This window comes from Helianthus annuus, chromosome 10, assembly GCF_002127325.2.
Source record: "Helianthus annuus cultivar XRQ/B chromosome 10, HanXRQr2.0-SUNRISE, whole genome shotgun sequence".
In the NCBI taxonomy this organism is placed as follows: Eukaryota; Viridiplantae; Streptophyta; class Magnoliopsida; order Asterales; family Asteraceae; genus Helianthus; species Helianthus annuus.
The window spans coordinates 42,099,516-42,114,990 of NC_035442.2; the positions used below are offsets into that span (position 1 = coordinate 42,099,516).

General features: G+C 34.6%; 1 protein-coding gene across 1 annotated transcript; it reads right to left on the bottom strand.

Moving 5' to 3' along the window:
• Window positions 1-559: 559 nt before the first annotated feature.
• Window positions 560-13,958, bottom strand: LOC110885586 (glycerol-3-phosphate 2-O-acyltransferase 6). Its single transcript, XM_022133287.2, has 2 exons — window positions 13,228-13,958; window positions 560-1,504 (listed from the first exon to the last, which is right to left on the bottom strand). Exons 1-2 carry the CDS (start codon window positions 13,843-13,845, stop codon window positions 638-640), a joined length of 1,485 nt encoding a protein of 494 aa, XP_021988979.1. The 5' UTR covers window positions 13,846-13,958; the 3' UTR covers window positions 560-637.
• Window positions 13,959-15,475: the final 1,517 nt, after the last annotated feature.

Consider the following 15,475-nt stretch of genomic DNA (forward strand, 5'->3'; position numbering starts at 1 on the left):
TTAAATCAGTTTAGAGATCATCAATTTGAATTCAGGTTATGGATTTTTATGTTTCGAATTGAAAAATTGAGTCAAACATCTTGTATACATATACTTCAAAATAAGAGGAAACCGATTCGATTAACTCTAAGCACTCAATAAACGATTCCATCAACACCTCTAACTTAGATTACGAAAGTGAGATGATAGCCATATCAATGTTTTATAGCGACTGAGGTTTCACGACAAACTCTCAATACTAAAGTGACGATAAAATCTTCAAATGTTCTTGTCTTGGTGATGCTTGATTTTATGGTTTCGGTAAATATTAAAACCTTACATTTCAAGAAAATATCATACGTGTTGTGTATGACTAGAAAACTACAAACGTGCTTTGTTCCATTACAATTCACATAATTCCTAGAGTCGTAGTTGTAGAAAGAAAGATCCAGAATTTTGGTACAGATGACTTTTGTAAAGGAAATAGTCATTATACGCAACAAGTTTAACATCTACATACATCACATCCTAGTAGATATACAAATAATAATTAAACTATTAATAAAAAGAAACCTTATAATTGTTTTAAATATTATTTGAAAAAAAAATAATAAAGCCAACAAAGTATTTGAATCGAATCATGTTGTTCCTAGTGAGCCTAAATTCCTTTCTTGGTCTCAACACGACCATCGGTTCCGGCCATCATCGAATATTTGTCCTTCCTAGTCAAATTGGTGCATTCAAATCCAAGTGTATCCCCTATCACCCTTTGAATATAATTTGCCACCTCAAATGCAGATTTTCCGCCTTTGCAAGTAAGCTCCGGTGGTAGTTGATTCAAGAAAGTTATCTCATACGTTGGCCTAGGGTTCATGAACACAAAATAAGGGTCCAAAAACTTGTACCCACGAGCCGTTGTACCATAAAACACACTTTGTTTTGTATTAATAGCAACAGGAACTATCCTATCTGTGAGCTCTGCAAAAAGAGCACTAAATCTTAGCAAGAACGATTCTCTACATGTCGTTCCCTCAGGGCAAATGACCAAATCGCCCTCTTCCAACAATTGTTTGATATGTGCGGCGTCTTTATCTCTCTCCCTTGCCAATGCTACAGCTTTAATCGGAGAAATTAACTCAGAAAATTTACTAATACTATATGTCACACAACTTATCTTTCTACCTAGGGCGACAGCAGTGACCACTGGGTCAATGACTGCACGATGGTTGCACACAAAGAGCACCCCACTTTGTCCTTGTTTAGGAGGGGGTGGAGGGTTGCCCTTAACAATAAGTTTGATTCCAAGGATCTTGTAGTTGTAGTACACGATTCTTTCGGGTAAAGGGATATTAAGGTAAACTCTAAGGATGGAGAGGAAAATGCCTATCGGCATCCATAAGAAGGTAAGTAGCGCCACAAACGGTGTAGGCCTTTGAACTAGACGTCCTTCGTGAAAGATAATCGGACTTAGAAGCTTGTTTCTTGGTAAGGGCTCACACCTTATTCTTGGTACCATATAACCCTCCTGCATTTAAGTACAAGTGTCAATTGTTTTTATATGAAATAACATATATTATTCATTTGAACCCATTTCAAGAAACTAAATTTACATCAAGATAGTTGGTAAACCCATTTCAAGAAACTAAATTTACATCAAGATAGTTGGTAAACCCATTTCAAGAAACTAAATTTACATATATTATAAGTCTCAAATGTTTTCCCCCTTGATGTAAACTAGACTTCCAAACTCGAACAAGGATAAGAGTAGAAACCATGGTTAAGAATGTCTTTTTCACTCTTGGTCTAATTCCATGTGATGTATTAAAGGGAAGTCACATGCTTCCTTTATTACGTGATTCAGTTTAATTCGATTGGTCCTCATGTACTTCAAACCCATGCAACAAGTAGCAAAATTAAATATATGTACGCAAAAAACTTAAAGACAAGACGTACGCTAGATTGATTTTCTTTTTCAAACGTCAATTTCAACAAATCCCATATATATTTCTTTGATTCTTTCAAGTATAGAACATATCAAAAGTAGATGAAGATGCAAATTAATTTCCAAAACGCATGAACCAAAATTAATATTTTACTTTGCATTTGATCTGATTCTACATGTCTACATTCACACATGCATACATTTTACTACCAAAAGGAGTGCATGGATACTATAACACTGTGTTCCCGAGTTTACTAACGGAAGGAAAGGAAAGGAAACAAAAAGAAAGTAAAAATATTTTGTGTTCTAGAGTTTCATTTAAGGAAGGAAAAGAAAGGAAAATAAAACATGTCGTGTTCCCGAGTTTCATTTAAGGAAGGAAAAGAAAGGAAATGACGGGAAAACTAGGCTAAATTCTTTAATTTTTATTTCCTTCTTATTTGGGAGGAAACGGTGGGAAAGTCATCTTTTTTTTCCTTTCTCGTCCTTTCCTTTCTCACTTTTGCTTTCTTTTCTTATCCCTCGTCAAGTTAACTCGGGAACAGAGCGTAAATATACAATATGTCCGGTTTTATAGTAGTACATACTTTACTATAAAAGTTCAAGATTCAGATTACTCATCTAATTACATGTAAGACGGCTACTATTAATATTTACTTAATTATTTAGTGTGGTACAACATAAAAACGTGAGTAATAATTAGCTTTATAGAAGATATTATTAGTTATGCTATAATGTTTTTATTTATGATACCAACATAATTTCATAGGCTTTGTTTGCAACTACAAACCACTCATGAGATCCGTCAGACTATAACTAAAGACTACTCCATTCATGAACAATATTTATCTAACCTTTATCACACAACATGTCTGAAAATAGTATATACTGATGAAATAACTAAACTATTGCTATATCACTCTCATCTCACTCCCACGTAGGAATGTGAGTAATAATTAAACATCCAATAACTAGATGTCATAGAATAACTAAACACCTAATACTAATAACTAAAAAAGTTTAAAAAATAAATAAAAAAAGGAAGGCATGTGATTTATTGGAAAAGACATGGCCCCCACCGTTTCTCCTATGGTGATGGATTGAATACTGCCCCCAATAAGTAGGCGGCGCGATGTTTCGCTAGACACAACGCTCAATCTAATATCATACTCTTGTTTAAGAAACTACGTTAAATTTCAACATTATATATAGTTAATTATATTTAATCCATATTATGATAAATGATTCCAAATAATACCACGTGTTATTTTCTAAATCACTATTACAAATTTATTTTTACACTAATTTTTATTTAAATCTTAATTTTTAATTCCTAAAGTATAGAAATATACATGTAAAATTTTTATATAATCTATTTCCATGTATATCCCTATCTCTACTCTTTTATCTCTATTTATTATCTCTTTATCTCTATTTATATCTCAATCTTGATACATAATAAATTAAAATCTTAGAGACAAATTATACAATTTTATGCAACCTTAATTTTTTTATTTTCCATGTAATTCCGCATACCTATTTAACTTACACACGAATTGTTACCTGTTTCAAATTTACCCAATTTCTTTTTCAAAATTACCTTCATTCATTCCATATTTCATTTTCATCAACTTTATACGTTTTCATTATTTAAACTCTACCATTTTTATAATAAAATTTTAAATGACCATTATTTTGTTTCTATTTTTTTAAAGAGTTAAAGGCCATTTTAGTCCCTGTGGTTTGAGCTATTTTGCCAGTTTAGTCCAAAGGTTTCATTTTTCGTCTCTGGGTCCAAAAATGTTTCACCGTTGCCATTTTAGTCCACTGAGTTAACTTCATCCATTTTTTCTGTTAACGGGAAGGTCAATTCGGCCATGTAAAATGACCGAATTGCCCTTCTCGTTAACATAAAAAATGGATGAAGTTAACCCAGTAGACTAAAATGGCAACGGTGAAACCTTTTTGTACCCACAGGCGAAAAATGAAACCTTTGAACTAAACTGACAAAATGGGCCAAACCACAGGGACTAAAATGGCATTTAACTCTTTTCTAAGGGCATGTTTGGTTAAGCTTTTTGAAACAACTTATTGACTTATTGGCTTTTTGAAAAGTCATAAGCTCTAAAATGATGTTTGGCAATGAGGGTGTATGTGAGGGGAAAAAGCCAATAAGTCAATAAGTTACTCCATATTGACTTTTCTAAAAAGCCAATAAGTCAATAAATTGTTTAAAAAAGCTTAGCCAAACGTGCCCTAAATTTAAAAGTTGTGATTCTCATTTCTATCTTTTCCCCTATATGATCACACATATTTAAAATTAAGAAGTAAAACCAAGTTTTAGTAAATCAAGCCGTGTAATATGTAGGATCTAACCTTGTAAAAAAATAAAGAGTTAAGTGTCATTTTAGTCCTTGTGGTTTGAGTCATTTTGGCAGTTTAGTCCAAAGGTTTGAAACGTTGTCATTTTAGTCCAAATAGTTTCAAATGTTGCCATTCTAATTCACTTGTCTAACTTCGTTCATTTTTTCTATTAACTAGAAGGGCAATTCGGTCATTTTTATGTAATTCTGTTAACTAAAAGGGCAATTTGACCATATAAAATTACCGGATTGCCCTTCTCGTTAACGGAAAAAATGGATGACGTTAACTAAGTGGGCTAAAATGTCAACATTTCAAACCTTTGGACTAAACTGGCAAAAACTAAAATGACATTTAACTTAAAAATAAATAATCATCAAAATATTGAATTTTGTGAATTTAAAACGTAAGAGAAGAAGGGATTGTTGAAGTTCAAGCAATATGGCCATTAAGGCTTTCACCAAACCTTATCGAGATGCAATGTCGTTGAAGATTGCTTTTAATGGTTCTACCTACATTCAGCTAATATACAGCCTTTATATATATTTTTACATATAATAGCATAATACTCACATCTATTTTACTTGATTAATTTCTATTATTTTCTGCAAAACGTCAAGATACTTTAATGGTGTAATGACTTTGTCGTAGAAAAATAGATGAAAATAAACTCCTAGTGTTGGTATAATGACTCTATGTATAAACTATAAAGCTAATAAAAGAAGAAACAGTGTAATACCATTTGGTGGTTAAGTGACAAGGCAAAACACTATGAAACACTTGATGTTTTTGATTTAAGCCTCACAAGGAATAAGAACTAAGTCGCTAAAAGAATAAAAAAAGGTCTTGAGATGTTGGTACAGTGGTCAAAAGGCTTGCCCTTTCTAGTAGAGACGCATATTCAATTCTCGCTTGGGCCATTTCGAGTGACATCTGGGTGAACGGACAAATCTGGGCTTTAATCCCGGGTTCGAACCCAACGGGGGGTGAGGGTTTAAAGATTCCATCCGGTTCCTACGCATCATAGGGCACAGTCTCATGGCGGTCGAGTGACGGTCGAGGAGTCGACCTTGTATATAGCCCTGAGTAGAATGAGTTTACCCGTAACATTCTTTACTGTTAAAAAAAAGTTATTTAAAAGGTAATAAATGGTTTGCACAAATTGTCAGAAATTAAACTGAATGTATTTATAATGGGTGTCCCAGACTTAAATGAGAGTTTATGAGCTATGAGGGTTCGTTTGAAATATTAAGGAGCTTATAATTTATATATAGCTAAACTAGTCCATATAAATTTTCTCACCATTTTGACTGGTTTTAGAAAAAAAAAATATTAAAAAAGAAGAAAAAGAAAATGAGATATCCTTTATTGTCTCGCTCTAAATGCAACCACATAATATATGGTTAATACGAACATCCGGTCCGGTCTAATTTAAAAATAAACATGAAGTTAACTTGAAAACATAACTATTTTGATGAGTTTTTACAGCACATGATGTCTCTATTCTATAATTATAGAATCTAACCATTCAAAGAAAAAAACTATTTTGATGAAAGATAAAACAATAATATATAAAGGTTAAAAAAAATATGAATCCTTCTGAATAGATAGAAGAAATCTTACTATCAGACCATGTTGTATCGTAAGATGATGCATATGTGAGATTAAATATATAAATGTAATATTTAATCTTGTAGCCTATATAATCATTTATATTATATTAGATCAAAATATATTTAATAACCTATTAATAATTAGTTGGTAATTGTTGATGGACAATATTACCCTTATTAACTAATTGGGTTTTCTCTTGGGTGTATAAATAAGGGGCTTATTATAGAGTTAAAGGGTTACACACATTACACAATCACAAACCCCCAATAACATCAAATTCGTCTCTCTCCCCATAACCGAAACTTCCCTAATTTCGGTTTCATCACCATCATTAACTTACACCCTAAGGAGGAACCAGATCATCCTGACAATCATGTCGAACTCAATGGCTGCATCTCTGACTGGATTCTCTGCTGGCCTGTCTGCTGTAACAGGTATTATTCATGTTTTCCATTACATTTAAACAGAACTGATCCAACATGTGGTATCAGAGCATATGTTGATAAATCAGTTCTGTTTTCGTATCCATCATTCTGGGATCATAATCTGGAAAACGGAAGTTTTTTTAAGTCATTAAAATCACAACTGTTTCGAGTCCTAATGAGCCGAAATCCCTGTTTTCGGAAAATAAGTTTAATATTTTTTGACTCGAAACCATAAACGGGATAATAATATCCGAAATCTGTTAACTGAAATATTAAAATCTAGATTTCGGAACCCAGAATTATGTTTATATTTTTTAGGGTTCATCATAATGTTCTAAGAAAACTCGAAAAATTCATTAAGTTTTGGAATATAATCGGATTAGTGGGTGTTTTACTGTTTTTTATCTGAATTTTATCTACTAAAAATTTCGGAAACTGTTAAAAGATAATCAGTTATTATTTTCGAAATCTTTTGATAAGTTTAGATCAGCATTAAAACAGGAAACATTATCCCACAATCCCTAAAATTTCGAGTTTTCAGTTATCATCACAAAACAGCTGTTAATAAGGTTACTACTCGAGACCATGAGGTTGCTACTCGAGACCATGAGGTTGCTACTCGAGACCATAAGGTTGCTACTCGAGACCATAAGGTCATAACTCGAGACCAAGGTTGCTACTCGAGACCATAAGGTCATAACTCGAGACCAAGGTTGCTACTCGAGACCAAGGTTGCTACTCGAGACCAAGGTTGCTACTCGAGACTAAGGTTGCGAATGGAGACCTCATAACTCGAGATCTCAAAACTCAGTCGAAACCATGACTCGAAACCATGACTCGAGACCATGACTCGAGACCTCACTCGAGATCTCAAAACTTAGGCTGTTTAAATGTGAACTAAATACTTGGTTTTGTTAACACTTAATTAATTTATCAGAATCAGATAATTTTTGCAAAACCAAAATAGCTTTACTTGAATGAGCTTCTGATGTACTAATTCTGGCCAAAGCTGATTTAATACATCTATTTATTGTTCAAGTATTATGAAAGCTATGTTGAGTATGCATTACAAACCTGAAATGTCTTAATTCTGGCCAAAGCTGATTTAATTCATTTATGTTTAGCATGCTTGACAAGTGCATAACTAAAGTGATTGTCTCATTTCTGGCCAAAGCTGATTTGTCACGATTACTTTGCACACATACTTAAATGATTACAATTCTGGCCAAAGCTGATTTGTCTTCGTTTAAGTAGAATTTTTACTAAGTATATTATTTTGATGTTAGTAATAGACATTATCACAGCTTCATAATTAAAATGGTCATTATTTATTTATGCCTGCCTTAGTATAACAAGCCCATTAGATCACATTAGGACTTCTTCTTTTGTATCATAACTTGCTCATCTTATTTCCACTATCAGCACCCAATTGCGGGATTCCACCTTTGACTGGTGATAACTTTGCTGAATGGAAGGATGCCCTCATGCTTACTCTAGGATTGCTAGACTTTGATTATGCTTTAAGAGAGAATAAGCCAGCGGACCTTACCGCTACAAGTACTGCTGCTGAGCAGATAGTCCATGATAAATGGACTAGGTGTAACCGCATGTCTCTCATGTTCATGAAGCAGTCCATTCATAACTCTATCAGAGGGGCCATTCCTGATTCTGAAGATGCTAAAACCTATTTGGCTTCTGTGGAGAATCAATTCAAGGGAACATCAAAGGCACACGCAAGCACTCTTATCCTCAAGCTGGTGACAACTAAATATGATGGGAGGAGCGGCATTCGCGAACACATCATGATGATGCATGACATGGCCAATAAGCTGAAGGGCCTTGAGATGGAAATCAGTGATGGTTTTCTTGTTCACTTCATCATCACTTCGCTTCCTTCGTCCTATGAAGCATTCAAGATCAATTACAACACTCAGAAGGACAAATGGACGATGAGTGAGCTGATCGCTATGTGCGTGCAGGAGGAAGAGCGTATGAAGATGGATCGCACTACTGATGTTGCTAACTTCACCACCTCCAGCTCAAAGAAGAGGAAGAACTCTTATCCAAGAAAGGATGCTTCTAAGGTTCAAAAGCCAAATCCAAATCCTAATACAAGTGCACCTTCCAGCTCTAAGAACTCCTTAGGCAAACCCTATTGCAAGTTCTGTAAGAAAACAGGACATAAGCAAAAGGAATGCCCTGACTTTAAGGAGTGGCTGGCTAAGAAAGGTAACGATTTTTTCATGATACTTGAGTCCTTTAATTTAAATGTTCCTGCTAATTCTTGGTGGTTTGATTCTGGTTCTATGGTTCATGTTACCAATTCACTTCAGGGATTCCTTACAATCCGGAAGCTGGGAAGAAACCAAAGAACACTTAAAGTTTGGGATGATCGGGAATTAGAAGTGAAGGCCATAGGAACATTACAATTATTTTTGAAAACTGGTTTATGTATTAAACTTTATGATACCTTATATGTTCCTGAGGTAACTCGGAACCTTGTATCAGGACCAAAGTTAGACATGGACGGTTTTGTCGTTTCTCATGGTCATCGCAAACTCTCTATTCTCTATGATTCCGTTGTTTATGGTACTGGCATTCTGGATGGTGGTCTCTATAGATTAGAACTAGATGATAATTTTTCCAAATCTTTGTTGTCATATAATATTAATGAATCACTCACAAAGATGGAAAAGAAACAAATTCGAGACTTAGAGACTTCATCTATGTTGTGGCATCAACGTTTAGGCCACATCTCAAGAGAACGATTAAATCGTCTCGTAAAGGATGAAGTCTTACCTCCTCTCGATTTCACTGATTTTGGAACATGTGTCAAATGTCTTAAAGACAAAATGACATCAGCGAATAAGAAAGGTGCCACTAGGAGCTCTAATTTATTAGAACTCATTCACACTGACATTAGTGGTCCCTATCAAATCGCTGGCATCACAGGACATACTTCATTTATCACTTTCATTGATGATTATTCTCGTTACATGTACTTGTATCTTATTAAGGAAAAGTCTGAATCTCTTACAACTTTTAAAGATTATAAAGCTGAAGTTGAAAAGCAATTAGATCGTCAGATTAAAGTTGTGAGATCAGACAGAGGCGGTGAATAATATGGAAGACATACTGATGTGGGTCAAGCTCCTGGTCCATTTTATGAGTTTTGTAAGGGCCAGGGGATTGTGAACCAATACACCATGCCTGGTACACCTCAGCAGAATGGTGTCGCTGAACGAAGAAATCGTACCCTTATGAACATGGTGCGCAATATGTTAGCCAACACTAATTTACCATTATTCCTCTGGACTGAAGCATTAAAAGCAGCTGTTCATATACTCAATAGAGTTCCTTCTAAGTCTGTCCCTAAAACTCCTTATGAACTTTGGACAGGAAGGAAACCGAGTCTTAAATATATGAAAGTATGGGGCTGCATTGCTGAAGCAAAATTATATAATCCTTTCCTAAGGAAACTTGACCCTAAAACAGTTACCTGTTTCTTTATTGGGTATCCTGATCATTCAAAGGGTTATCGTTTCTATTGTCCTTCCCATGTCACCCGTATTGTTGAAACCAAGCGTGCTGCGTTCCTGGAGGATTTCAAGGTCAGTGGGAGCAGTACTAACCCTTACGAAGAATTGCAAGAAGTACAAGACGCGGGGGGGAGAGACTCGTCGCTTACCATTACTCCGTTTACTCCTCTTGTACCCCGTGCAACTGCACCTGAAGCCACTGCACAAACTCCATCTCCACAACCAGAACCCATCATACCTCAAAACGAAGGCACATCAAACGCTCAAAACCAAGACAACGCTGAACCCGAAAATCAGCTCAGGAGGTCATCTAGGCAGAAACGGCCTACTAATTGGGATGATTATGTTACCTACCTGACTGAAATGGATGCTGGAAAGCTCAATGATCCTTTCTCTTATAATGAAGCCATTAGCAGTGATCAGTCTTCTGAATGGAACAAAGCAATGATTGATGAGCTTGAATCCATGAAGAAAAATGACGTTTGGGATTTGGTAGAATTACCCAACGGTGTCAAACCTGTAGGTTGTAAATGGGTGTTCAAAACAAAACTGGATCCGAATGGGAACGTTGAACGCTACAAAGCGAGATTGGTTGCAAAGGGCTACACTCAAAAAGAGGGAATTGATTATCAAGAGACGTTTTCACCTGTCTCTCGTAAAGATTCATTAAGGATCGTTATGGCCCTAGTAGCTCATTTTGATTTAGAGCTACATTAGATGGACGTCAAAACTGCTTTCCTTAACGGAGACTTAGACGAAGATGTTTACATGAAACAACCTGAAGGCTTTAAACCTGAAGGTCAGGAGCATCTAGTCTGTAAGTTGAAGAAATCCATTTATGGGTTAAAACAAGCATCACGTCAATGGTACCTCAAGTTTGATGAAGTCATGAAGAGACAAGGTTTTATGAAGAATCAAGTGGATCAATGCACCTACCTCAAGATGAGTGGGAGTAACTTTACTATACTTGTCCTTTACGTAGATGATATTCTATTGGCAAGTAATAGTTTAGACATGTTGCATGAGTCGAAGCGGTTACTTTCGCATAACTTCGACATGAAGGATCTCGGAGATGCTTCTTACGTCATTGGCATCGAAATTCACCGAGATAGACACAAAGGGATCTTAGGATTGTCTCAAAAGACTTACATAGATCGTGTCCTTACACGTTACAACATGCAACAGTGCAAACCCTCCGTCGCTCCAGTAGTTAAGGGAGATGTTTTCGGTTCATTCCAGTGTCCGACAACAGAGGTTGAAGGAGCAAGTGAGCCAGATACCTTACGCGTCAGTAGTCGGGAGCCTGATGTATGCTCAAGTCTGTACTCGCCCAGATATCGCTTATATTGTTGGAATGCTAGGCCGTTATCAGACTAATCCTGGCCTAGATCACTGGAAAGCAGCTAAGAAGGTCCTCAGATATCTGCAAGGGACGAAAGACTATAAACTGACTTATAGAAGAAGTGATCACTTAGAAGTGGTAGGTTATTCTGATGCTGACTTTGCCAAATGCAAAGATGACAAGAAATCCACTTCGGGCTACATCTTTATGTTAGCAGGCGGACCTATCTCATGGAAGAGTCATAAACAACATTTAACTACAACTTCCACAATGATGGCAGAATACATTGCTGTTTACAACGCAACCTGTCATGGAATGTTGCTTAGAAATCTGATCACTGGACTCAAAATCGTTAATTCCATTTCTAGACCATTGAAGCTTTACTGTGATAACTCAGCTGTCGTTAGTTTCTCGAACAGTAACAGTTCGACTGGAGCTGGTTTATATCTCGATACAAAATATTTGTTCGTACGTGAACTAGTTGAGGAAAATAATCTCTGTATTGAGTATATTAGTACTAAAGATATGCTAGCGGATCCGATGACTAAAGGTCTCCCACCTAAAGTTTTCGAAGAACATGTATCGAATATGGGACTTACTAAAGACCTTATTTAATGGCATATTGTACTAGCTTATGTTTTAATTAATAAAATTTCCTCAGTTTGATTTTGTATGTCTCTAACATATGTTCTGCCGGTGTAATGACATATAGACAAATATAAACACAAATCAGACGCTAAAGGGCTTATACATATTTTGATCGTAACTATTAGGTTTTAAATTGAGGCTATAGTATGATTAATGGGGGTCCTGAGTCGAATGATGATTCAACGACTGTATTTCTCTGCTATAGTTCTTGGTTTAAAGCTAAAATGAGTGTTAACTCCTGGCCAGGCTTACCTAATACTCATGATAAATGATTACTTGGCTAAGTGGGAGAATGTGAGATTAAATATATAAATGTAATATTTAATCTTGTAGCCTATATAATCATTTATATTATATTAGATCAAAATATATTTAATAACCTATTAATAATTAGTTGGTAATTGTTGATGGACCATATTACCCTTATTAACTAATTGGGTTTCCTCTTGGATGTATAAATAAGGGGCTTATTAGAGAGTTAAAGGGTTACACACATTACACAATCACAAACCCTCAATAACATCAAATTCGTCTCTCTCCCCATAACCGAAACTTCCCTAATTCCGGTTTCATCACCATCATTAACTTACACCCTAAGGAGGAACCAGATCATCCTGACAATCATGTCGAACTCAATGGCTGCATCTCTGACTGGATTCTCTGCTGGCCTGTCTGCTGTAATATGTATTATTCATGTTTTCTATTACATTTAAACAGAACTGATCCAACAGCATATACATAACAGTTAATGACTTTATGAGTTTACCTTACGTCCTTTCTATATGCAAAGTGTCATTTATTGGTCGGATTTTAGGACAAATGTGTTTGTAAGACAGAAACATTAAGTGACTTTATAAGTCCTTTGTTCTCATAATATAACCGGTGATTTGTCTTATCAGTTGAGTAGTCATTTTAAAAGTCCAATAAAGTTATAAATAATTTAAAAACCAAAAATATATTGTATGAAAAAACGTTGTACGTGCTTGCTTATTTCAGATGAATAACGTATTAGCTTGAGATCATTTTAATTTACTATTTTTAAGGGATTGAAATTATATTAAAACTAGTTGTATTCATTAAGTTGATTATTTGGTAATTTTTATAAGAAAAAGTGCGATGTGTTAATAAGTTATTATAAGCACACCAATAAATGAATCAAAATGCATATATTAAATAAAAAAAATGTTTGTATATATATTAATTGATGTAAAAAAACAGTTGGTATCTACAGAATTCCTATTTTTCAAATATAAAGGTTAAAAATAACAAATACTATAAATTCATCTTATAAATTAAATGTTTAACTTATTGTGGTAATAATAATACTTTTTTTCAATCATGTAATGATTAAACAATAATAATAATAAAAAATAATACCTTGCAAACAGACATGAAATCTGTGTCAGTCTCACCATCTCCAAGACCCAAATCAGGCAGATTCGAACCCTCAAATTTTTGTAAAACTGCAGCCTTTTTAACTTCACCAACAATAACACCATACTCGCTAACCAATCCAGTGGCTCGACCACTTTTTGACACCTCAAGTTGAGTACCCAACACTTTATCAGCCCCTAAATATTTCTTTGCAAAGGGCTCAACCATGACCCTTGGGCTAGATGTCACAACATACCTTTTCCCAAACGAGTTAAACACCTTCCATGTCTCGGGCTGAACATCACCCGCGTAGAATCGAGGTAAAACCGAGCTTGAAACAAGCTCAATATCGCGAATACTCAACCAAACACACGAGATGAAAATATAAATACGAGTGGCGGTTGATTTAGAAAAGAGGGAAATGATGTAGATGAATGGGAAGGTGAGTAATAGGAAAAATGCTCGAAAAATGCTTCCGGCTTCGAGTGCTATGAGAAAATAGTAGGGGAATGGGTTGGAAGAAACAAGAAGGGTGCCGTTGAGAGCCGATGCCACGGTTTGGTTAGATCTGGACTCCGTATTGCATTTGGAGATCGGTTCGAAATTTAGATGAGGAGACATGGTGGGATTATGGCTGGAAAGTTGTTTGGGTTTGAGTTATGATAAAGGAAATGTTGAGGGGTTTAAAAAGAAGTAGGAGAAGAGACATGAGTTTATAATATTTTTTTCATTTTGTCATATTGGTGAGTTTTTATTTTTGTCATGCAAAAGTAGTACGTGCATGTGAGAAGGAGAAAACTGTATCATTTGGGACCTTTATGGACAAATTATTATCTACTTGCATAAATAGTTATTAGAGTAAATTATACAGTTTGTTACTTGTATTTTGGGCATCATTAATTTCTTGTCATTTTTTCATACATTGTGTCTCTGGTTTACTTATACTTAATAATTTTGTACTTATGGTTTCTTGTAAATGTAAAATAATTAACATATCTAAATATGTTTATTGCTTGCTTTTTAAATTTCAATTAATAGTTTTGTACTTATCGTTTCTTGTAAATGTAAAATAACTAACATATCTAAATATGTTTATTGCTTACTTTTTAAATTCAATTAATAGTTTTGTACTTATGGTTTCTTGCACTAATAGAAAAATGTCAATTTGTTACGAAAATTTCCAACGCAAAAAAATGCGTTACAAATTCGAACATATTTGCAACGATTTTTGACAGAAAAAAATGCGTCACAAGTGCGTTGCAAAACTTTAAAGCTCTAAACTGAAATTGCATTGAAAATTCGTCACAAATTTCCAACACCATATTTTTGTCGTAAATGCGTTAAAGATTGCGTAGTAAATGCGTAGCAAATAGTTTTCAACGAGGCTTTTTTCCAACATTAAGGTTTTGTTACAAATGAGTAGCAAACCTGAATTTGCTACGCAATTGTAACGGAAAAGCTTGTTAGAGAATGCCAAATTTCTAGTAGTGTTGTATATGTAAAATAACTAAATTATCTAAGTTTTAACTAATAGTTTTGTACTTATGGTTTTTGTATATGCAAAATAACTACAATATCGTCTTCTATATGTTTATTGCTTACTTTTTAAGTTTTAATTACATTTATTTATTTTTTTTAACGAAAAATTTCTTTAAAAGTTAAGTTATTACAAATTTTAAAACATAGATATGTGTTACCAAGAAGTGCATTTTAGTACAAACCTTAAACATAGTGTTGATTTTTAAAACACACCCCTCATAGTTTTAAATAACCATAGCTTTTCCATATGTTAATATTTTAAAAACACCATAAAATTATCATTTTATTCTCTTAATTTAAGTATGGTATTACTATAACTTTTTTTAATTTTAAAAGAAAACTGGTAACGTAATCACCGGTGTTTGTGTTCCCTGCCGTATCCCGGCGCGGGCACCATCTAGTATTTTAAAAACAGATGTGATACAGTAAGTTAGTTTTGTGATATGTTTCAAGTGATGAGAATCCTAAAGAGTAAATTTAACCATCTAAGATCTTTGACGAGGATCCTCGATACCTGCAAGAAAACACACAAACATGACGATCAATGAGTAGCGAGATTCAATGGGACTATAACGTATACTGGACTGAGAATTCCAAAACTTGTCCCAAGTTCACCGTTTCCTTCCCTTCCAAATTGTGATTTGTAGGTGAAGCCTCAAGAGTTTTATGTGCGTGTGTTTCTTTGATTAGGTTGCAATCATTTGAGATAATA